The 24619-nt window shown below is 31.8% G+C and overlaps 2 protein-coding genes across 3 annotated transcripts; one reads left to right on the top strand and one right to left on the bottom strand.

Moving 5' to 3' along the window:
- Nucleotides 1-848: 848 nt before the first annotated feature.
- LOC145600111 (BTB/POZ domain-containing protein SR1IP1-like) lies at nucleotides 849-4871 on the top strand. Of its 2 annotated transcripts, none has more exons than XM_081655996.1 (5): nucleotides 849-1445; nucleotides 1615-1684; nucleotides 1827-2444; nucleotides 2988-3527; nucleotides 4090-4871. In XM_081655996.1, exons 1-5 carry the CDS (start codon nucleotides 1345-1347, stop codon nucleotides 4648-4650), a joined length of 1890 nt encoding a protein of 629 aa, XP_081512122.1. In that variant the 5' UTR covers nucleotides 849-1344; the 3' UTR covers nucleotides 4651-4871. The 2 variants fall into 2 exon arrangements, with proteins under 2 accessions (XP_081512122.1, XP_081512123.1); XM_081655997.1 differs by lacking the exon at nucleotides 849-1445 and adding an exon at nucleotides 1471-1534.
- Nucleotides 4872-8830: 3959 nt separating this feature from the next.
- On the bottom strand, nucleotides 8831-12295 carry LOC145602893 (uncharacterized). The gene is made up of 3 exons (XM_081659042.1): nucleotides 11819-12295; nucleotides 9838-10009; nucleotides 8831-9724 (listed from the first exon to the last, which is right to left on the bottom strand). The coding sequence occupies exons 2-3, from the start codon at nucleotides 9919-9921 to the stop codon at nucleotides 9062-9064; spliced, it is 747 nt and encodes a 248-aa protein (XP_081515168.1). The 5' UTR covers nucleotides 9922-10009; nucleotides 11819-12295; the 3' UTR covers nucleotides 8831-9061.
- Between the last annotated feature and the right edge of the window lie 12324 nt (nucleotides 12296-24619).

Raw genomic sequence — 24619 nt, 5'->3', positions numbered from 1 at the left:
TCATGCACGTGGCGCACGAGTAGAGGGGCTTGTGTTTCTCACTAATAGAGCAACATCCTGGGTACTCCAGGCTGCACTATATTCGTGCTGGTAAAGCGTGATGGTTGTTTGTATCACTGCTTCAGCTAATTTTTTTAGGCGCAATTGAAATTATAGATATACCTGATTTTATAACAAGATTTTCCAAAGTTAATTACAATAGTTTGGTTAGAAGAATTGCTTGTAAGAACAATATTATTGGTGTTTTGAATGCTGCAAATCAATTTCTGTATGTACCTAGAGCAAAAAAATTGCGTCTATTGCTAATTGTTACATGCATTTCTGGAGTTTATCTGTAGCTGTAGTTCTGCACTACTGTACAAGGCCAGTGTTTGTTGGTTGTTGTGTACATTTGAATTTGACATACAAGCAGAATCCAATCCGTTGTGACCGTTTTTCTTTTATGGTGTGAAGAAATAAATGCTGATTGAGACGCATTTTAAACCCCTATCTCATATATGTTAAAACCAACTACAACATTGAAATAGTCTCCTTTATGATGCCCTTTTAGGATGAAACCGAGTTTTTAATCTTGGCTTGCAAACGTTCCCCTAAACATTTTACCAACTAAGCTGCTTGACATTCACCCCACGGTAACATGAAATCACAACTAGCTACAAGTGATAGTTCGTATTTTCTTCAAAACTGATGATTAGGACAGGTAAACATGGGTACTTCATGGATAGTTGGATTTGAGATGTTTCCCACATGGAAAATCCAGCAAGACCTTAATAAGTGTTTTACATAATTACATATGAAGTACAAGGTCTATTTAGCCAAACACGCTATCTGATCCTATTTTGTTATCTTCCTCAGCTTACTACCACACATTTATGGAGAGATTTTGGAGGACATCCTTCATTTGACATATCTGTCCATTTTCATTATCATGAATCCCTACCAAGATGTGACACTTTCTATGGTGGCTTTCATCCTCATACTCGAGGCCCATTTGTGTAATTTCATAGGTTCGATGATTGTGTATTATCAAAATTATTTCTTACATAATTCTTCATTGGAACTTGAGCTTCTACTGTCATTGAACAAAATTCAGTGCAGGATTTTCATTGTGATAAAAAGATCAGGGTAGAAAACATAGTAGTACCCAGAAAAGAAAAGGAACAATAATACCAGTTTGATTGAGTGACTTTTTTCACCACAACTTTTTGTTTTTTTTTTTTTTTGGGTGAAACTTTGTCTTCTTTACTGCTGCTTTTATGGCCTTATATTATGGCACTGTTCTGATGTAATTATGATAATAAAGGGTTTTGGTTTTGGTTTTGGTTTCGGTTTCCGATCCTTTTCATGATGGGACTTGATCAAGAAGAACCTCCACTTACTATTGGTGACATGTCCTCTAAGAAGAAAGAGCTGCTGTCTTCAGCTATGAAGAGAACAAATGAATGGTTTGCCTCTCATCTCCTATTTATATATTTATGTTAATGCTTTAATTATTATAATATATCACCGACTTTTTTCCTTTCTTAAGAAAGATGTATGTATCTTGAAAGTTTATCATAAAAATTATAATCATTAATAAACAGGAGATTATTGATGTAACTTTTGTCATTGCAGGATTATCTCTCAGGAAATTCCTAGTGATGTCACCATTCGTATTGGTGATGATTCCTTTTCTTTGCACAAGGTAATTTTTACTGTTATAGTTGAAGAAAGGAAAATCTTATTCTAAAAAAAACATCTATCTTCCTTTTTTATAATTTATGTGAAAAAAATGGCCTTAACATAAGCATAGCTGATGGTTTTTATACTTTTTATGTCAAGTGCAGTTCCCACTCCTGTCAAAATGTGGATACCTTAAGAAATTGGTATCAGAATCTGATGATTCTGATGTCTGCAACGTTGAAATTCGTGACATTCCGGGAGGAGCAGAAGCTTTTGAGCTTGCAGCAAAGTTCTGCTATGGGATTAATTTTGAGATTAGCACTGAAAACATTGCCATGCTTCGATGTGCGGCTGAGTATCTTGAAATGACAGAAGATTATGCAGTAGAGAACCTTGTTGGAAGGACTAAGACATACTTGAATGAAGTAGCACTAAAGAGCCTTTCTTCCTGTGTTTCAATTCTGCTTACATCAGAAAGCCTGCTACCTATGGCAGAGCAAGTAAAGGTAGTGAGTCGTTGTGTTGACGCTATAGCTTTTCTAGCCTGCAAGGATAGCCAATTCTCAGGGACCAACAGGATGGAAGGCGGCATTGAAGAAATCAATTCTTCATTAGTTCCTCAGCAAAAACCTATCGTGGAGTTTTGGTGGGCAGAAGATTTAACTACACTTAGAATTGATATGTTTCAAAGGGTTCTGATAGCAATGACAGCTAGAGGATTTAAGCAATATGCTCTTGGTCCACTGCTCATGCTCTATGCTCAAAAGTCTCTTAGAGGTTTGGTGAGATGCCCTCCTCAATTACTTTTTATTCATGTTTGATTTAGCTGTTAAAAATTCGTAACCTATGTTTTTGCATCTTCGGTTTCCACTTCTGTTATTTGATGGTATAAAATCAGAGAGTAGGGGGAAAACATTTACAATTTCCTGTCAATGGAGGAAACATTTAATATCAGGAGAGAATATGTTCCTTTCTGGTTCCGCTTTTCTTCATGCCCTGATTCTTCTTGATTCGGATTTGTGTAGTAATTTATCTTCTTACAGTTAAAAAAAATATGTTTAAATTCCCCCCTTGAATCCGTATATTTTGTTTTAAAAAAATGATAAACTTGTCCTATAAAACTTTTAATGTTAGGAATTTGTATTTGAGAAATACTTTGCACTCAACCAAAGGAACTAATCAATTTTCCTCCACAATACTAATTTTTTTGACACAACTGAGTCATTATAGAAAACTATACAAGAGTATTATTCTAGGCATTGTATATGATAACTTTTCCCTATCTCTTTCATAAATTCACACAAGGTTATGATCTTGTGGAGCAGGAGGTGATTGGTAAGGGGAGGAAGAAATTGGAGCCCAAGCAAGAACACGAAAAGAGGGTTGTCTTAGAGACTATAGTAAGCCTGCTTCCCAGGGAAAAGAATGTGTTGTCAGTTAGTTTCCTAGCCACATTGCTTCGTTCTTCAATATGGCTCGAGACAACAGTTGCTTGCCGCCTTGATTTGGAAAAGAGGATGGCCTTACAACTAGGTCAGGCAGCCTTAGATGACCTTTTGATACCTTCATATTGTTTCACTGGGGACACCTTGTTTGATGTGGATTCAGTGAGGAGGATCATGATGAACTTCCTTGAGAGCGAAGTGGAGGGCAATCATCTGGGTTATGGTGCAGGGGAGGAGCATGTATTTCCTCCGTCTAATGACTTGGAAAGAGTGGGAAGATTGATGGAAAGTTACTTGGCTGAGATTGCCTCTGATCGAAATTTGACAGTTTCCAAATTTACTGGTCTAGCTGAGATCATACCTGAACAAGCTCGGGTCACAGAGGATGGGATGTATAGAGCTATAGACATTTTCCTCAAGGTATGTACTATTTCATTTTGCAAATTTAACAATATAATATCATCATCTACTTTATTGCTATTCATTCCACTGGTCAAAGAGCTGCTAATTCGAATTGGAATTCTTGCAAAGTTCGTGTTATCTTACTGCACCTATTGTTTCTTTTACTTCTTATTGCTTCATATTTCTTTCATCCTGAAATAATACAACATGCCATGTTTAATTTAAGGTCTAGTATATAAACACTGACAATATTTATATATCATTATTAGACTATGTATCAACACATTTAGGGATTGGCCTGTTTTGTAGATCCCTGAGATCAGGTGTTCCTCCCTAAAATATAGTCCACGTATTCCAAGCCTCTATTCCTCGTCTAGTTGAGCAGTTGATAATTAATCATACACTCATCACCTTAAAGTAGTTCTAGATTTTGGAAATATGAATGAGAAAAAAAGCCTTGATTATCTCAAAATTTGTACCAAAAAAAAAATGAATGGCCGTCCATAATATCATATTGCATTTGATGTATAAGGTTGAGAGAAGAAACTCTGTTGTGTAAGTTTGTTAGACGACTTTGCAGGCTCATCCTACACTAAGTGACCTGGAGAGGAAGAAAGTGTGCAGCTTGATGGATTGCCAGAAGCTATCACGGGAGGCATGTGCTCATGCAGCTCAAAATGACCGTCTTCCTGTCCAAACGGTTGTTCAAGTCCTTTACTACGAGCAGCAACGCCTTCGCGAGTCCATGAATGATAATAATGACAGCAATTTTAACTCCTCTTCAGGAGCCATAATCCCTAGCAAAACTCTGAACCTTTACTCCTCGACTACACCCTCTGCAGATGAGCTCATAAAGCTTAAGCGGGAGAATGAGGACCTGAAAATTGAGCTCCTTAAATTAAAAATGAAGTTGAAGGAAGTTGAGAAACCTAAGAATTTGATTGATAATAATATATCTGTTACTAGCAGTCCTGCAAAAAGTACTACCTCTGCTTCTGATCAGAAGCCGCCTTTGCCTAGGAAGTCTTTTATGACCTCTGTGAAGAAATTAGGGAGGCTTCTTATTCCTGCTGATGGAGGAGTACTTTCAACTCCTCGCCGTGCTAAGTCTAGTAAAGGTCGTCGCCATTCCATCTCTTAAAACTCCTTGATTTACAGATTGGTTTATCTTGTAGGACTTTTTTGGTAATGTACAGTTTGAGCTCATGATTCAGTTGGTATTGTGGGGATTGAGAAAAAAAAAAAACTGTACTTTATTTTCTTCTTTTGTTTGCTAAATATATTGTTGTGAAGTATAAGTATTTGTATATTATGTGTAAAATTCATCTATATCATTCAATATTATTAGTATTGCTTTTACAAGCTGTTCTCTTTTCTTTATTTCTGGGTAAATTTCTTCAATGGTCCGGACCTACACATACTCTATTCTTGTTCTACTCCATACTCTAGCTACATATATCCAAGTAGGTTTCATACCAAAACCAATTGGTGCTTTATATGCACTCGCCGTACTCATTCAAAGGTGACACTTGATTGCTATATTGGTATTGCTAACGGTTTGTGATTCTGGTCATTAAGTAACCATCTACATACTTAAATCACCATTTTCGGAGGTTTGATGGAGTTCAATTGTCTGAACTCTGAAGGAAGCATTTGCATTCATCCTCTATAAATTTTTTAACTCCAGCCCAATTTACCGTTCAGAGGAATATTGGGTTGGACAGGTAAAATTGTATGTAATGATCATTCTATTGGGCCTTAAAAAGTGAGCCATCTCATTCAAAAGCCCATCTTATAACAATATGTTCTCCAATAAGTGTAAATTAGTAATTTACTAAAAAAAAACAGTACTATCTCTTCAAAAAAAAAAAAAAAAAAAAAAAAAAAAAAAAAAAAAAAAAAAAAAAACAGTACTATGATGATCCAATAAGAACTTAATTTGTAGAAATTATCTTTACTAAGTAAAATTGATCTTAATCAGTAATAAAAAATTATACTCATTCAAGATCAGTAGAAGAATAATTGATTTCTAATATGTCACTGTCTAAATAATTAATTTAAATGACTAAAAATGTCAACACAATTGATGAAAAATGACAACACAACTATTAGTCTATTCTTCGTATTAGAGTACAATTATATAGTATCAATAAATGTTGAAAAGTCAAAACAATTAGAAATTAATCGTATATCATAACAAAAGCAAAATGTGTAAGGACAGTTTAAAAAATAATCATGAAAGACAACGACACTTAGACATCTATACTTTTTTCTCTTGACCTTCTTATTATTAACTAGACTAGAAAAATTCAAATGTGACTAAACCAACTCATTAAGATTCAACCTAAATAAGGAGAATAGAACAAACTCCGGCCTTAATCTACTAAATTCGAGATCAATGATTTGGTGGTGGGGGTGGACTTAGAAAGTATTCTTTATACAATGAAATCAAAAAAGGAACTTTAAAGTAAAGTAAATAAACAAAGGACAGGCTAGCAAAGCATGATTCTGGGTCATACATACAAACACAATGTAATACTACAGGAAAGTTCTCTGTTTGGGGGAAGAAGATGATGGGGATACTTCCAAATGATGTTTTTCCAAAATTAAACAGAAAAATCATTAATTAGCTAAATTATGAGGCCCCGACCCTCCATTGATGGTAGTAGCTGTAGTAATTTAATTAATTCAAGACAAGGAATCTCTTGTTACCATTTGGTGGCAGACACAAACAATTCAATTTTGCAGGTTCCAACTACACTAGCTCTAACAAGACTACTGTATATTCTATCGTTCAACAACTTATATGTACCCTTTGTTGTTTAGATAATAAACTAGAGACCTTATCATCTTCGGGGATTACATGTATGCAGGATGGATATGTTACTTCCTCCGTCCTTTTTTGTTCGTTCTGTGATTTTGTTTGAGGTGTTCTTTTGAATTGTTTTATTATCTTAATTACTCTATATGTACCGTAATATATGACACAATCAAATATTACACACATGTCAATGCACTAGTTTGACTTTATTTTTATATAATTATATGTTAATGAAAATTATTTTAAAAATTATATTACAAAACTTAATATTAAAACCTATCTAATTAATTAACAACATATTTTATGATAAAATATACTTTAATTATGTTTGTAAAAAATTGTGGTCAAACCTAATGTATGAATAGTGAAAAAAAAGTCTAACATCTCATGTGTATTATGGGATGGGGGATGTTAATTTTTCATACGTAAATTTCAACTCAATTGGTCTCTTTGTGCTCCCTCTCTTCTCATTGACCCCCATCTGCGACCCTATGTGCACAATTTTGTCTCACTTCATAATAATGTGAACTTTACTCTATAAATAAAGAATCAAAAAGTAATGTGGAGAGTATATATTCATTTCAATGTACTCGTAAATTTGTATTGCCTTTTAATTTATGTTATACTCATGTACGATTTCTATTAAGAATAGGAAAGAATATAAATTATTAAGCACTCATAAGTTATAACACAGATCGATATGTGATTTTGTCATAAATTTTGATTTCAGAGTAGATAATGTACCAATCAGATGGGCAATCTACCTTAAGCTCAAAGATGAAAGATCTGCCTAGTACATAGTCCGTAACATAAGAATGGCAGCAATTGTACTGTTTACCGTACTACATATCTCTATCTGTTTGCCTGTTTAATTATTTTGAATAGCGTGATTAGTTTGATACTCTACTAATTAATTAGGGCAGCGTAATTAAACTAATTAAGACAACGAAATTAATTAGATACTGTCTTTTCTGAAGAAACTACAACGTGGGACGGGAATAATTGGTCATATGCTTTCATTTATTTCTAAGAAGATGCTGAGGTATCATATCTATTCCTTGGATTTTTATTCAGCTAAGTCAATTTAATTACACAATATGAAATATGCATTTATGCATGTATTGTACTCCGTATTAATATTAGCAGAGAGATTTTAGATCAATAAATTACTAAAAAAAGAAATCATAGACCAATTATTCTACGTTAGTGTGAGATGCCCATCTTGGGATCTAGAAATTGTAAACATGCATTTTACACCCATTCTTATAAGTTATAACACTCTTAAATTGGGAAAAAAACACAAAAAAAAAAAAAAACAAAAAAAAAAAAAAAAAAAAAAAAAACGATCTTAAATTGGAGTAAGACTTGGCCGAATGGTAAGACCATATTATTTTAATGATAAACAATATGATCAGTTCATTTTTAACATTATAAAATGACCACTATTACTCTTATAATATCTACAATGTAAATATTATTTTTGAAAATTTAAATCCAATAAAAATAATACGGAGTATTTTTTTAGAAACTACTCTAAAATAAGAATAAAAATCACATAAATGAAACTAAAAATTTGATAAATAAAAAAAAATGTTGATAATACTATGTAGTACCAAAAATAAAGTAGTATAATTAATTACTTAGAAAAAAAATATGTCAATTAGAAACTATAATATAAAATCATTATAACAATATGGTAATCATATTTCAAATGACTACTGTAATATTTTCACTCTTTAGGGTTTGAGATTTTGTTATCCTTCCCCTAATCACACCCATGCTCAACGGCAAGTCTAAGGGCCTGTTCATATTTACTGAATTGAGCTGAACTGAACTGAACTGATTGAAGCTGAACTGAACTGAACTGAACTGAACTGAACTGAATTGAGCTGAAATAAATATTTTATGTGAGAGGGAAATTAAGAGCTGAACTGAACTGAACTGAACTGAACTGATTGGAACTGAACTGAACTGAACTGATTGGAGCTGAACTGAACTGAAATTAAGTAAATGTGAACAGGCCCTAACTACCAAATTTAAATGGATTGATTATATGCTTACAAAACAGCAAGGATGTAAAAATGAAACTCCTACTTCAGAAATTATGAATTTCAGCAAGCTATTATTTACAGGTTAGGCATAATGGGTAGAAATTGATGGAGATCTTGGAAGCTGTCTCATCATACAACTAAACTTGTACATTTGAAAACATAGCCAGGAATCAAGGATACAACAACTGACATTATTTGTCCACTTCTGCTGATACCATTTCTAGCCATAGAATCTTTGCCATTTTTTGTGCAAAAATCTAGGTCCCATATAATATCTTGACGAAATCCATTTTCCAAACTGCATAACTAAATTCAACATTAGATTTTAAAATGAAAAATAAAAACTCTAAATATACGGCTATGATATATACAGTGCTTATCTTGAACCCGATATATAGAGTATTTTGAAGAAGAAATGTGATAACTAAATCCGAACATTAACACTAATCTATCGTAAGATTAATAAGGTTGTCATTTCATCAACAATTTTAAACTTTTTACAAAAGGCCTCAACTAATGCCTGATCAATCTGTCAAATAGCTCCTCCATTTGTCTCCAAATAAAACTAACAGCAAAAGAGGAAATTTAAAAAAAAAAAAAAAAAAAAGTTAAAAAAAATTAAAAAAAACAAAAGAACAACTCCACACAAAACTACAGATAACTGAACCTAATAAACTCAGTTAAGTCAGCTTCAAGCTCAAAGCTTGGTACAACCATGGAGGATTATTATTTTGTTGACTATTTGCGAACCCGGGTTCGATTCCTGAACCCTGAGGAAAACCACCCCATGTTGTCGTCGTCATTGAGCTTCTATTATTAGTAGTGGTACTAGTATTATTATTCTTCGGACTTGTTTTTCTAGTCTGGCTTGACCCCGTTGATGAAGATGATATACTTTGACCTGACTCCGACTTGCCATTTTTTCGTCGTCTTGGGTTATATGTAGTTGGACCTAAGCTTAGAGTGAGCTCAATCTCATCACCCTCATCTAACACCATCATTTTAGTATTATTATTGCCGTTGGATTCTGCAATGTGTTCGTAAGCTTCGGATGGTCTTGGACCGCCGTTGCTTGTTAATAATACTTGATTATCAGGCCGCATTATATTTAATCCCACCATTATATTGCTGTGGTTGATCTTCGTTTTCGCAATGTTATCTCTTTGTGCTTGTGCTTGTAGTATTAGTTGTTGTTGATAATGATCAATTGTAAAGGCTTTTTGGCTGCTCTCAAACAAAGGGTAACGCTCGAGTTTTTGCGGCTTTTGTTGTTGTTGTTGACTTACTACAACACTTTCCATTAGCACCTTCTGAATTCGGTATAGACGATGAAGTTCACTCACCTGAAACATAAGTAGTTTTTAATGTTAATTACAACGAAATATAAATCGTTGATTATAAGTAATTTAGACACTAGAATTCAAAGATATAAAGTATGCAAGTATTTTATTGTTACCTGTTCTCTGAATGTTTCTTCATGCTTTAACATCGCCATTCGCATAAATTCTTTATCATTATTGGACTTTTGGGTCTTCTCCATTTGTTGAAGGAAGAAAAAAAAAAAAAAGACAATTTTTTAAGAAGACGATTGTAGAATCTTCGGTGGAAGTCTTCTTCCGATCTTGTTCCTGAGAGATGGAGAAAGAAAAATTAGGAAGGAATGAATAGAAAGAAAGATATACGAGTAAGATTTTATGACATTTTCTGTTTTTAAGACCAAGCAATATGACAAATCCCAACCTTATAAAAAGTAGAAAATAACTCTTAGGAATAGTGTGCTACCAAATATACCCTCAAAAATATGTACAAAATTGTGTACAAAAATGTATATTTACTTTTTTACCTTTATTAATATGTTTACTCTTATTAATATATTTAATTAGGTTTTTTTTCATTAAACATACCATCAATTAATACAAAGTTTTTTTTAACAAAAACTTGAAATGCCTTTTTTAAAATAAAAAAATTTTAATGTTTTGTACTTCATATGTTATTATTGTTATTTAAAAAGGGAAAAAAAAATTGTATGTACGAAGACTTTGTTTATTACCACGAGATGATTTATTTTTACTCCTTCGTGGTTGCTCTTCTTATTTGCAATTTTATTGTCCTTTAATTATTACAAATATTGTTATTGTTAATTAGCTTTTTAATTGTACATTATTTGATGGTACGCACATAAACAACGTGGAATTTAAATGACATTCATATTAAATAATGATATTTGAGCAGATGTTATCAAGAGGTATAAATAACTTTAAAATCCTAAAATCGAAGGAAATCGATGATAGAAAAAAAAATGTATTAAATATGGAGAGAATTTAAGAGGAAAAATATAACGAACTAAGTGGTTATTGCTTTATTATTAGATATAGATATATATATTAGATGGTCGTAGAACATTGAACTTACATTATTAAGTTTTTAGCTACAATGAACATTTCACATATTATTACTCCATTAAGTATTATTGAATCATGCAAATCAATTAAGAGTTCTAAACTAGATTAAGATATGAAGGGATGCAAATCAACTAAATATTATTTAATAATAGTTTTGAAATAACACTGTCAAACTTTTGAGGGTTTTAAAAAATAATTATCATTTAAGATTTTGGTGACTTTTTTATATTTCTACAAAACCACTATATAGGCACATAACCAAATTAAAACTACCAGATCTACCACCTAAACCAAAGGTGTAACCACTCGCTTATACAACTTCTATGCAAGAGCTAACTTTTTCGCGCGCATCGCTCGCATAGGATACCCTAGTTACAAGAAAAATAACTTAGTAGAATAGTAGGGCATTATTTTGGACCTCTTATGAAAAGTTAATTTGGTGTACCTTAGCTTGTTTATTTATTTATATTTTTTACTTACTGATTTGTTTCATATAATTTGTTACTTAAAAAATATATCGATGGACTATTTCTTAACAATTTAAGATACTGATGTGATGTAACCTGTCAAATTTGTATCTTAACGCAATAACTTATAACTCCCTTATAAGCTGCGTGCGCAATTCTATTCTATGTGTCGTAATGGATAGGATATACCCAGAAAGAATATTAATGACCCCTGCAAGTTTCCAAATAATATCTCTTACACATCAAATTGTAGGGGCCATATAATACACATCCAAATGAAAGCAAACCTTAGGTTATATGTAGATTTCTAGCCAGTTAGCTAAATTAGATATTTCTAGTAAGTGACATATCATTTTCACCTAGTTTTAATCACACATATACTCATCTCCTTATTTTCTCTATCACTTTCAAAATCCTGTGACTTTGCATGCTTCTTTACAGTTTTTTATTTATTGTGGATCTTATTGATTATTCTTTCCTTCACATTAGGAGTACAAATCAAATATACATGAAATTTATAAAACTTTCTAAATTCAATTTTAGAACATAATAAAATATTCTTAATTACCTGTAAAATATCTTGGATTTATATGAGAAGACCAACAATGATTCACTTGAAGATCGATTGATGACGATCTCTCCGTATGTACTGATGGACACTTTGTTCCTTGATTAATGAACTGACGACGAGTTCCGGTCCTCTCAACAAAAAAAGAGAAAGGATAGGAAGATGATGATAGATGATATGATGAATTGAGGAAGCCAAGATTTTTTTTTTCTTTTTTACAAACTCTGAATATGAGATTTGGTTGAAAGTGAAAGGGATTAGATCACCTGATCTGGAAGTAAATCTTCAAGTATATATAGTAAGAGGAGGAAATAAAAAAGAGAGGGTCCAAAAATAAAAAAGGGAAGAATATATAAATTTCAGATATACTAGTGATGATATAGTATAAGGTATGGTTTATATTTAATAAACTTGGTATGTAGTAGCAAACACAGAAACCTATGAGAATTATTGTTATTGTTGTTGGAGTTTGGTGGTTTTGGGTGTTCCAACTTTTGGCATGCCAAACAAATCCCAGAATAAAACTCTTTAACCAATCTGATTTTAGATTTGTGAAGAGCTAATTAGGAGGAGAGAGAAAATGAAAATAAAATGAGATAGATGTTATTGACAGTCCCAGTAGGGCTGAGCAAAACTATCTGAAAATCCGAAAATCCGAAAATCCGATCCGAAAATTTAGGATAACCGATCCGAAAACATTTTCGGATCGGATATCCGATCCGAAAATTTCGGATATCGGATCGGATATCGGATACCAAAATTTTGAATTTCGGATATCCGATATCCGAAAAAAGTCGGATATCGGATCGGATATCCGATTTGATATCCGAAAAATACTCAAAACAACAAACCTTAAAAAGGCCCATACCCCAAAGGCCCAAACCTACCAACCCTCAAAACCCTTGAATCCCCCGTCCCTCTCTCTCTCTCCTCTCCTCTCATTCTGTACTTCATCCTCACCACCACTCTCTTCTTTTTCATCATCCTCTTAGATCTCACTCATCTCAACAAGGAATCAAGAACTACAACCCCACCACTCCTCTCTATCTCTTCTGATCTTCTCTTTCATCTTCTCCTCCTCCTTCGATCTTAGCAACCACCAGCTTCCCATTTCTCCTTCGATCTGATCCTCACGGTTGCTTTACTGCCGACCCACGCAACACCCTCCTTCAACCATCTTCAACAATCGCAATAACAGCCGCGACCGTTCGGGTCATTGCTCCCTCGAGCTTCCAACCCACAACGACGACGCCTCTTCTCAAATTAATTTCAATGTAATTCTTTGTTTTGTATTTAGATTTGTGTAAAAAAAAAATTGTTTTGTGATTTGTTTGTGTTTAATTTCTTTGTTTTGTAATTTGTAAAAATTATTTGTTTTATTTTTAGAATTTCTAGTTTATTTGATTTTTTCTTGTTGTTCTAGTTGCAGTGAATTTTTTTTTAAGAAAAGTTGCAATGAATTTTTTTTAGAGAATTGATGCAGAATCAATTTAATTCACCTTTTAAAAAAAATACCATTAAATTTTTATTTATATAATGCGAGTATAATATTGTTAAATGGGTCGGATTCACGCTAACGGCCTAGCGTTTACCTCAACAAAATAAATAAATAAATAAATGGGTCGGATATAGGATATCCGAGCTATTCGATCCGAAATTTTCGGATATCCGGATATCGGATATCCGAAAATTTTCGGATCGGATACGGATATCAAATATGGCAATTTTCGGATACGGATATCCGATCCGAAATCTAGATTCGATCGGATATCCGATCCGTGCTCACCCCTAAGTCCCAGCAATTGCTGCAGGCCTTATTATACCCCCTCTATTAAGTCTGATCCTTTATATTATTACTTTAATTAATTAATTAATTAATTAATGATACCATGCTCTCCTAGATATACACACTTAATTATAGGACTAGGATCATCACATTATCTACCCCTTTTTTTGATTAATTAATTATGTATATGATATTATTTTCCTTTTTCTTTGGAGGGTGGTGTTATAAGAGAATATCACCAGCTAATTAAAGGGTATATTAGACCCTAACAAATCATTATTATTATTATTATTATTATTATTATTATTCATGCAATAATGATTTGTATGATTTCTTGTTACTCTTTAGTAGTATAACTAATGGATGAGGGGAGCACCTAAATCATACAGAGTAACGTTTTGTATAGTTTTTAGAACGTACCAAATCACTAATAAGTAAATTAACGAAGTGTCATAAAATAAAAGTAACAAAGAGAAAAGTAATTAAGTATTTACAATATGTGCATGATCAGCTACCTTAGTTCATTAAAGTTTTGTAAAATGATACTCAAAACTTATGATCAAATTCTATCTACATCCGTTGTACAGTCCAATTACAAAGTAGAATAAATACATACGCATAGTTTAAAATACTCGTAACGAAAGATTAAAAGACGCTGAAAAATAATAGTAAGAAAAGAAATAAATAGAGAATAATAGTGGAAGAATAATAGAGAGCTCCAGCTTAATTAGCTAACAAGACGGCCAATTGGAGAATCACATGGAGCCAAGTAATGTATGTAATCTGATACAGTTGGCTGATGACTTAATTAAATAATTAAAATGAATAGTACAAATTAATTTTTATGATAATCCAAATTAATTAAAATCAAGACCAAGTTAGTGGCATCACCCACCGGGCCCGCCGACACATTGATCCTCACCGTACGATCTATATCAAGTACCTCTTGGAATAGTCCAAAAGTTCTAACTCTAGCCGCAGGATCTTCAATTTTAATCTACCAATTGCTTTATTAATTTGATTGATACTTCTTTTATTAATTACTTAATTACTTAATTAGTTGATTAAATAATTATTTATATTGCTGTAAGTTATTGTAAGATGCAACATTTAAGGGAGATCAGATTATGAGGAATAATAAGAGGGGTTAGTGCTTAAATAATGGAGGAGTTATATATATGCATGATCATATTGTATGATGTAATATTAATAATTTTAAAATAGGTGGGTCTAATTGGTTGGATTTTAATCAAATATATCCAAGCACAATGATTGTGGATGTTTAATTGGAGCATGTGGATAGAGTACTAAGAAAATCAATCTAAGATTACATCTCCATGTACTTTCTAACTGGCATACAGCTTATATATTAATTATGATTTTATTCATTAATATTATTAAGATTAAATAAGTAATATAAAATTATGTTGGTAGTATTTATATTATCAGATTTTCAACTTCCATAAGGAATATTTATGTTCATGTCACTTAGATTTTACATGAATATGCAAAAAGGGGGACATAAGTCTGTAATTGCATTTAAGTTTGTTGATATATGATCACTACATACCTTAATTATTATTATTTTTTTTTTGAGGGAACTACATACCTTAATTATGTATACACCTTAGTTTTTATATTATGCATGTCAATCATCAATTTATATATTAGTTAGAGAGTAAAGAAGAAAAAGCAAATCACTATACTTTGTCTATAAGAAACTTCTCCCCTCTTCAATTTTTTCCATAAATAATATATTAAGAAAAAGTTAGTCCATTTACCTTGGTTAGTACTAAGAACAAGTGGGACAACAAGAAATATAATTTGGGGCGTGTAGTAAGGTTATTAAGGTAGGCCTATCTTTGAAATCTTTGTGTCAAATAAAAGACCTCTTTGCCTTTTTTTTTTAATCATAGATAGTAAATCTAGATAAACTTATTAGAATTATGTCAATGAATTTGGTCAAATGGAATCCCTTAGCTTTAGGCTATAACCTCTTATGTTGTTGTTCTAGAAAAAATGACAATCTTCCATGTGTTGTGCCGCACACTCAATTGATAGTATAACATTAGATAATTATTACTAATTAATTAAGGTCTGTTCTCTTCAGCTTAATTTCAGTTAATACAGTTCAGTTCAGCTCCTAATTTCCTTCTCTCATAAAATATTCATTTCAGCTCTATTCAGTTCAGTTCAGTTCAACTCTATTCAGTTCAGCTTCTATAAGTTCAGTTCAGCTCAATTAAGTATATCAGAACATGCCCTTACTCTCTCTGAATTTTTGTTAGTATTTTCGATGGTTCATTAAAATTCTCCCTGGCCATTTTAACCCTACTAAAATGCTTATACTCCGTACTTAGCCTCAATTTTGCATGATCCAATAATCCATTCAAATGCCTCACACTACCATCGGTCAATCGATGATGTTACAAAGAAAATAACCAAAGCATAGCCAATAAAAAGGATCAGACGAAACTAGATAGCATAATTGACAAAATGAAACAATCACGTACAATAATACTATAAATGCACAATAATTAATAAGCAAGATGAATTTTATACTTTAATGCAAGATTTTCCTTTCATAAATATCGTACAAGTTGAGCTTATCCAAGATGTTTTATCAGAAAAAGATTACTGTAGATTACTAAATCTAGTCAAGACAAATCAAATGTAAAGTACTTCAATTTAGTGAACTCTTGGAAGTTATCGATCATTTCAACTTCAACTTCAACTTCAACTTGTTTTTTGCTATCTTCAAGTGGTCCTCCAACCTAGCTACCCTAGTATCTACTATTGTACCATACAAATTCTACCCAAGTTGTTGAACTTTCAAACCCCCCTTCCAAACAAAAAAAAAAAGACAAATAATGTATAAAAAATAATTATAATTTATACTCGTACTCGGTAGGATAATAAATAAAAATTAAAAATTTATCGTTTTACCAATTTTTAACCATAAATGAACCTTCATATCCAATTAAATTTGTGTGTTGTATGATATTAGAAGGATAATTTTACATAACTTTCAACTTTATTAATTATACAGATATGTGATATATCTCGTGCGTTAACACAGATGACTATAGATGAGACTATAATAATAATGATGGGAAAAAAAAAATCAAATTTAATATCCTATAGTAGTAGTACCAAAAGGGGGATGTTCACATGCATGTAGGGTTTAGCAAGTGCAGATATAGCGGCTATCGAGATAGACGACATGCACGCGTTGCCGGTGGACGGAGGCGCAGGGTGGGGCCGATGGGTGGGACTGCGAGTGTGCTGAAAAAGCCTGAGACTCAGCCATAACAATTTTACCCTTTTTTTTAAAAGGTTTTTGCTTTGCTTTCTGGTCCCAATATTATTATTATTATTTTTTTTATTTTTCAACTCCCATGAAAAAGGTTTTTATGTGATTAGGAATTATAGGGACCTAGAGGAACCAAATTAGACGACATATTTATCACTTGTGAGTTATGAGGATGACCCCATTTCAAAAGTTGAGGTTGATTTTTAAAGCATAATTTTAATTTGATTTAATTTGAGAGAGAATCTAGTTACTTGAATCATCATCATAATCACACATTGCTAGCAAGTTCATATATGTAGTACGAGTTTAATTTGAATTGATGGAGTACACGTATTAAGATTATATGAATTATTGATTGTTTTCAGTTAGTAGTGACACACAATAAAGTTGATTTCATTGGTGCTTTAGTTTAGATCTGTGTGACGCCAAAATATTCATCAAGTTTGACTCAAGTGCTTGAGATATAGTGGAGTTTAGAGTGATTGCTTAAGGTCAAAGGGTTGCCAATGGTTACTACTAGTTGTGGTCCAACAAACTTATACCTAGAATAGAATTGCTGAGAATTTAGAGATCAAGCTAAGAAGGCAGTTCAACATAGAAATAGTGTGTGTTTTGAAACAAATGAATGAAATTTAATCCTGTTAGAAAATATATCTTCCAAGAGCGTGAGTGAAAGGATGACTAGATAAGACACAATATTCCTATTAGGGTTATTTACGATAATTATGGTTCGTTAAAAACAACTCTTTTGAAAATTTTTAAAATGGAATCAACAAACAAGAATACATGCATATCATCTCATTCACTAACAATGAGCTAACTACCGAAGTACCAATAGAAAAGAGTTCTATTGATCTTAAGAAAAACAGATTACAAAATTAATTAAGTTCGTTTAAGAAGTAGAGAGTTTATATAGTACTCTTGAAGCAATAACGGGATTATATTCCGGTATAATATCATTAGACAGACGTCAAATAGATGAGATAGGCAAAGGGGGGTATGTAGTAGGGGAGGTTGGAGTTTGGATCATGTCATACATAAGTATGCTTAACACTTTGGTAGGGTGAAATTTTTGAAAAAGGGAAGTGGCCGTGGGGGAATCTAAGGCCACTGCTAAGGTTTTTGGGCGCATGCAATTTGTGTTCCCTTGACTATCTTCGCCTTCTTGTCTCTTGCTTTTTATCCTCAATATAAAGTGTATGTGTGTAACACTCATATTGGTTCGTTTCATGCACTTACATTTTTATTTTTATTATCATATCATGTTGAGAAGGTTTTTTATTTCACTATTCTAGTCTTGTACGGAGAATGTATATTCTTCTTAATTTATTTTTCTAGAGCCACTCATCATTTGTTTTTCTATAATCTCTATATAAGGTGGACAAATTTGTCTCTCATTTTTTTTTTTATTATATTGTATGTGAATGGTTTTTAAGTGTTCTACTTGAGCTCTTAAGTGGTAGTTTTGTGTTACTTGTGTCATTGTGTACTTTGTGTGTGTGTTTTTTATGGTTTGTGTAATGTGGTGTTGTGATGGTGGTCTTCAAGGTATAGGCAAAGGGAGGTAATCTATAATGTCTTTTATTTGCATGACATATCTGTAAGGAATACGTTTTATGTGTTTTAATACGACCTCAATTAGAATATTTATTATCATTTTAACAGTAAATTTGGTATAAAGACGACAAATTTTTTATTAAACGTATTCTTAACGAATATAGAATGTTAAATCTACAAGAAATTTCATCTATTTAGTCACATACGCATTGCATGCAATTTGATTATTTTCTTGAAAAATAACATTAAAGTCTTTCCTTTTGACCAAAAATATATATATTCTACAATAGAATAACTCATCATAATCTCAACTAAAAATTAAAATTATAGGAATGACATGACAACATTGACAAAAAGATTGTACATACGGAGTATAAAAGTTTAAGAACCTGATTAATTTAAAACCTTTAATAAAAAAAAATATCAAAAAAAATTGCATGAAAAAAAAGTCTCCCACAATTTCAGAACAAAGTGAAAAGGTTCCGATCCCTTTAAGTATAATCCATTAAACTAAATCTTAATTAAAACAAAATGTCTAAACTTAGAAGAAATGATAAGCTAATCTTAAATCTTATATTAATGCCTTAAACTATATTGCGAATCCAATCCAACTAGACATTAGTTACTTTAAGTAGACCACAATATGCACATTCTCTATCAAATCACATTGCTTGAAATGTTCATGAATCTGATTCATCATGTTCTTCCTAATTAATTATATCAGATATTCCTAATCATATTATTAGGCGCTTGAGTTTGCTGATTTCGTGTCATAATTCTAGCAATCCATTAACTTATCATTTAATTAAAAAGATTTAGTTTCAAAACTAAATTTAGATACTTGATCACATAAACTTCAGATCTAAACCACAAATAATGTACCATTGGCCCTTTTAATTCCATGCCATAACAAAATATACTTTATATTATATGACCCTAAAAAAAACTTTATATTATATGATCATATATATTCATAAATATAAAAATAAAGTATAGTTAGGATGTTCCCTGAAGGGCTAACTTGACAGCTCAAAATGCACCTTCATTTGTTTCATATGTTAAAAACAATTCCTTAACAGGTTCATTGGATCAGGAGTTGAATATAATTAAGAGCACCTTATTATATAAATTAATAATATTATTATTATAATTGACGCGTGGGGTGCGTAGGAACTCATATAATTATTCTTTTTTCTGACCTTCGCAGAAGATCAAGGAGTACTTAAGACCTTGATTAGATACAAAAATAGAGTAATTAAAGGATATGATTACTTTTATTTTTCTGTTGTCATGATCACGGGCACATTATGATATTGGCCGGTTAAGGGATTAAAGGTTTTATGATTAAATAAGAGTAATTATATATACCTAACTATAGTAATCATGGAGGATGAAAGAATCTCTGATCTATACAGCGCTTTTTTCATATTATTGTAATCCGTAATTATTTGTTTACATTAGGTGGATAACGATGGTTTTGCTATCTTATTGGCCAGAGAATCATATAGCTTGGAGTTTTTTTTTTTTTCGAATTATGTTGTATGTGGAGGGAGACCCTTATTATTGGGTATGTTGATGAGATGGTTAGATATACATGAAATGTTTGTCAAAAAATAAATAAATAAAAAATAATACATGAAATATGTAAAGATGATGTATAACTCGAAATTGGAAGAGCGAGGATAAGAGGAAGATACGATGTAATTTAAAACTTGCTTGTGTAACGTGTAAAACTGTAAATGATTTAAGGGGGTTAACAATGCACGAGGTTTATGTTATACCTATTCGGCTTATTAGTTTGTTTAAAGCACAATTTTTGGACCTTTTTATTTAAGGTTTATGGTAGGTAATAGGTATTGAGCTAATACTTTTTTAAACGCTGTCATTTAAAATTGAATATGATAAAGTTTATCTTATTCAGTACTCCGTGTTCATTAGAATACACAAGTATATTAGAATGTCTAATATACACACAAGTATAGTAGGCAATTAATCTAGCATGCAATCATCCATGACTTCAAAATCAATTATCTTGTTTATATCAATGTGAGTCTCTTTCGATCTTTTCAACCATTTTATCTAACATATATAAGTGTCGAGTACCATTTGATCAACATATTCTCGCACAAATTCCTTGACAAAATCAACAATTATACTTTTATTTTTTCCTTATTATGCATGACCAAGTTTTAAAAAATCGCTTAGAATTTTCAAGTAGTATGAAACACCCCTCAGAATTATACAAATGACATGAGCTTTGACTAGTAATTAGTATGAACTCCTACACTTATTTACGCAAAGGAGAATATATATGAGAATCAAATTAATATGCTCAACTTCGAACTAAGAATAATATAGCAAAGTTTAATAATTGGAAAGAGGATCCATATATTAAGGTAGCTGACTAGTCATTTCTTGTCTCCTTAATATTAGGAAAGTATAAAATTTTGGTGATGATCATATACTATATAGTTTATTGATTTAAATTAGGTAGATGTTGTCTAGATTTCAATAGCGTTATCGTAATCAATTGAAATTCTACTTTGCTATTGCACGCTGAGGTAGTTGCAGATTACGACTTGTATAACTTGTGTTTTGCATGGATTGATAGTATTGCTTGTTTGCTTCATTCTCTCACCTAGGACCCCCATTATTGGTCCAATTTAAGGGATAAATTTACAACATATCTATCTTTTTACTTTTGTCACACAACTTGTCTCTTTATTTTTGAAAAAAAAAGTCGGTATCTTTAGCTCTAGAAGATTTTGCCAAAGTCACCACCACTCTATCAATCACCTTTTGTTGTTCATTTAGTTCGTACGGAAATGAGAAAAAAGTCAACAATTTTATGTATACACGAAGTATTATATATACAATATATCTCCATTCCATAATAACTGACACAGTCAAATTTCAACACAATTGTTAATGCATTAACTAATTTAATCCTAAATATATGTAATTTTACACTTAGGGCCTGTTCACATTTACTTAATTTCAATTCAGTTCAGTTTAGCTCTAATCAGTTCAGTTTAGCTCCAATCAATTCAGTTCAGTTCAGTTCAGCTCCTAATTTCCCTCTCTCATAAAATATTCATTTCAGCTCAGTTCAGTTCAGTTCAGCTCCAATTAGTTCAGTTCAGCTCCTAATTTCCCTCTCTCATAAAATATTCATTTCAGCTCAGTTCAGTTCAGTTCAGCTCCTAATTTCCCTCTCTCATAAAATATTCATTTCAGCTCAGTTCAGTTCAATTCAGTTCAGTTCAGCTCCAATTAGTTCAGTTCAGCTCCAATCAGTTCAGTTCAGCTCAGTTCAGTAAATGTGAACAGACCCTTATATTATCTAACAATTGAGATTATAAATATTATATTAATACCTAGCTATTTAATAACATATATAAATTAGATAATAACATCTACTCTATATTTAATAAATTAGTGAAATACTATAGTCAATTTTGATACATGAATAGTAAAAAAATGTTAAATTGTCTCAATTTTTCAGGAATTAAACGAAGTGAGTAGCAGTAATATTCCACTTTCCAACAAACCAACACCAATATGAGTATATGACCCATAAATTTTGGTGTATTAAACGACTATAGGAGAACAAATATTTATTTTCATATGTACGGTCAAAGTTAAATAGTAATATATGAATAATGTACAAACTCAAATGTTACATTTTTATTTAAACGGGGCAGTATATGTTAACCTTTACTTCACTTATTTTTAGAAAAATGTCAAAATTTTGATGATTAAGCCATTTTAAGTACTAATAACTCCGTTGAAGTACATGTTTTTGATGAGGTGTAGATTTTTTATAATGTAAAAATAAACAAATCCAAATTGGCAGTATGAAACTTTATTAATTAACTTTTCATATCATGCCAAACTTCCAATTATAAAAAAAATCATCCATTAGTCACTGATCATATGAAGTGGAAAACGACTTTAGAAAGCAAAGAATTAGCACAAGAAAGTAAATTAACATGAAATAATTTATAATTTATATTTTTCAACGTCTATACGTACGATTTCTTGTAGTATGTCTTTTTATTACCAAACTGGCCTAACTTATCAAGTCGAGTGTGACGAGTTTCGAATCCTTGTTAATAAAATAATTAAGTGATTAGTGATAATGACAAAGATAATTAATTAAACAAATGTAATTTTACGGCTAATAATTGGAGGATCGCATCATTTAATCAACGCGAGAAGAAGATTATGCTTTTGAGGGGGGCAGCATCAGCTCTCACTAGCCAACCATAACAGAATATTTATCTTCTTTGCTTTGTATTGTCGTTTTGAGGGTTGTCACTTCATCAAATTACGACCTTTTTATTAGAAGCACTTTTATTAGTTACACTGTTTTTTTTTTTTTTTAATTATTTACTCAATAAACAAAATGAGAGATATATAGTAGTGTCATATTGACTTATAGATACTCTTCTATGAATTCTAAGCCACACATATACTCCTTCGTATATTTTTCTATTCATTAGAATTTCTCTTGTGAAGAGCGCTTCCTAATATTTTTAATCACTTTAAAAAACTTATTTTCTTTTTATTACTCATGAATAACAAGACACGTAATATCACTAATATGTAGCGTTACATGAATTAGATTACCCATAAATACGGCACGGAGTATTCGTTGCATGTGTTGATGTGCATATACATGTTTGGTTAAAGTGTTACGAGTAATTACCAAACAACTTGGTTAAAAATAGTCTTGCTTCAGTATGAGATTCATCACGCATCATCAATACAAAGCACCTTATGGATCGGCCCACTTGAATAAACGGATCAGCCCGAAACCTTTAGCAAATGCTGTCCACGCAAGACCAAAGTTATTTGTTTCTGTTGGCTTGAGACCTGGCCCAAACATATTCTACACATGTGTAAATGGGCCAAACTTTAGTTTCACAATACCAAAGCCCAAATAGAGTTATTCTTGGTGCTGCCCATAAAAATGTTCCCAAGTATGGTCACATGATCTAAAACGACTTCGTCCTTCAACTCTTTAAAACAACCTTGGAAGCCTGGAGCCCCAAGCCCTCATCGGACTTTGGTTTCTTTTGGTTTTCAATAGCTTTGGTCGTACCTTGTAAGGTACAATCAGTTATGCCATGAGATTTCTCGTCATTTCTATGGATAATATTATTATTGTTTTTAATACGTAGTAAAAGTAAACTCTTTCTTTTACAAGAATTAAATAAAAAAATATTAATTTAAATGGCACCATAAGGTAGCTTGCAAATCATTAGTCATCCTTTTTTCCTTTATTTACTTTCATTTACATGGCGTTTGCTTAAAATAATGTTAAGAGGGTTCAATTTGAAAACCTCCTTGTGGTTCCCAATCATTGCTCAAATGTCAACAGTAGTATGTTGTAGAAGGAAGTAATTTGAACCCTTCTTCCAACGGCTCTAGAAAAGTCTTATCGAAAGCCAGTATTATGTTCCCTTTCAACAACCTAGCTAATGGCCAAAACACTTAGGCCAAACTGCTTTGTCTCATAATAAACACACGAAACACATCAGTTGTTGCTGTGAAGATAACAGCCTTTATGTGTATCTTACTCATGAAGATAACATCCCATAATTGTACAATATGTTAGAAAAGTATATGTAGGACAAGATACTTTACATAAACATAACTATAATTAGGGCTATAAGAATTCGAAATCGGGCCAATTGTATTTTTATCTCACAGGAAGCTAAGGAACGTTCCTTCTGCCTAATGATTAAGACTACCACTTTATGTGGATGTTCATTATTCAACCTTCTTTCCAGCTCGGCCCATAAAGATAGTTCGCAATCTTCTTGTATGCATGATTTTAGAGATTTGTCGTTCATCTGATTATATATATACGAAGTATATGTTATGCGTATTAGATTCTAATCTCTTATAACATTAGCTAAAAGAGGGTCAACACACATATATTTCAATCCGTTCTAAGAGACATTTATAAATTTGGGATATTTTGAAATAAAATTATACCGCCCTATCTTCTCATCTTATTACCGTGTTTCAAATAAAAAAAAAATAAAAAAATAAAATAAACAATACAGTTTTAATATTGTCATATGGTTTTAAGATGAAACTTTATTAGAATCCATCGTACCATCCTCACACAAAT

Source organism: Chenopodium album, chromosome 21 (assembly GCF_948465745.1).
Source record: "Chenopodium album chromosome 21, dcCheAlbu1.1, whole genome shotgun sequence".
NCBI classification, from domain to species: domain Eukaryota; kingdom Viridiplantae; phylum Streptophyta; class Magnoliopsida; order Caryophyllales; family Amaranthaceae; genus Chenopodium; species Chenopodium album.
The sequence above is the reverse complement of the archived record's forward strand: the minus strand, read 5'-3'. Positions and strand labels throughout refer to the sequence as shown.

Coding starts and splice junctions, on each gene's coding strand:
- LOC145602893 (XM_081659042.1), bottom strand. CDS start 9,921: ATGGAGAAGACCCAAAAGTCCAATAATGATAAAGAATTTATGCGAATG. Junction 9,725..9,837: donor AAGAAACATTCAGAGAACAG/GTAACAATAAAA, acceptor CTTATGTTTCAG/GTGAGTGAACTTCATCGTCT.
- LOC145600111 (XM_081655996.1), top strand. CDS start 1,345: ATGATGGGACTTGATCAAGAAGAACCTCCACTTACTATTGGTGACATG. Junction 1,446..1,614: donor ATGAAGAGAACAAATGAATG/GTTTGCCTCTCA, acceptor TTGTCATTGCAG/GATTATCTCTCAGGAAATTC. Junction 1,685..1,826: donor ATTCCTTTTCTTTGCACAAG/GTAATTTTTACT, acceptor TGTCAAGTGCAG/TTCCCACTCCTGTCAAAATG.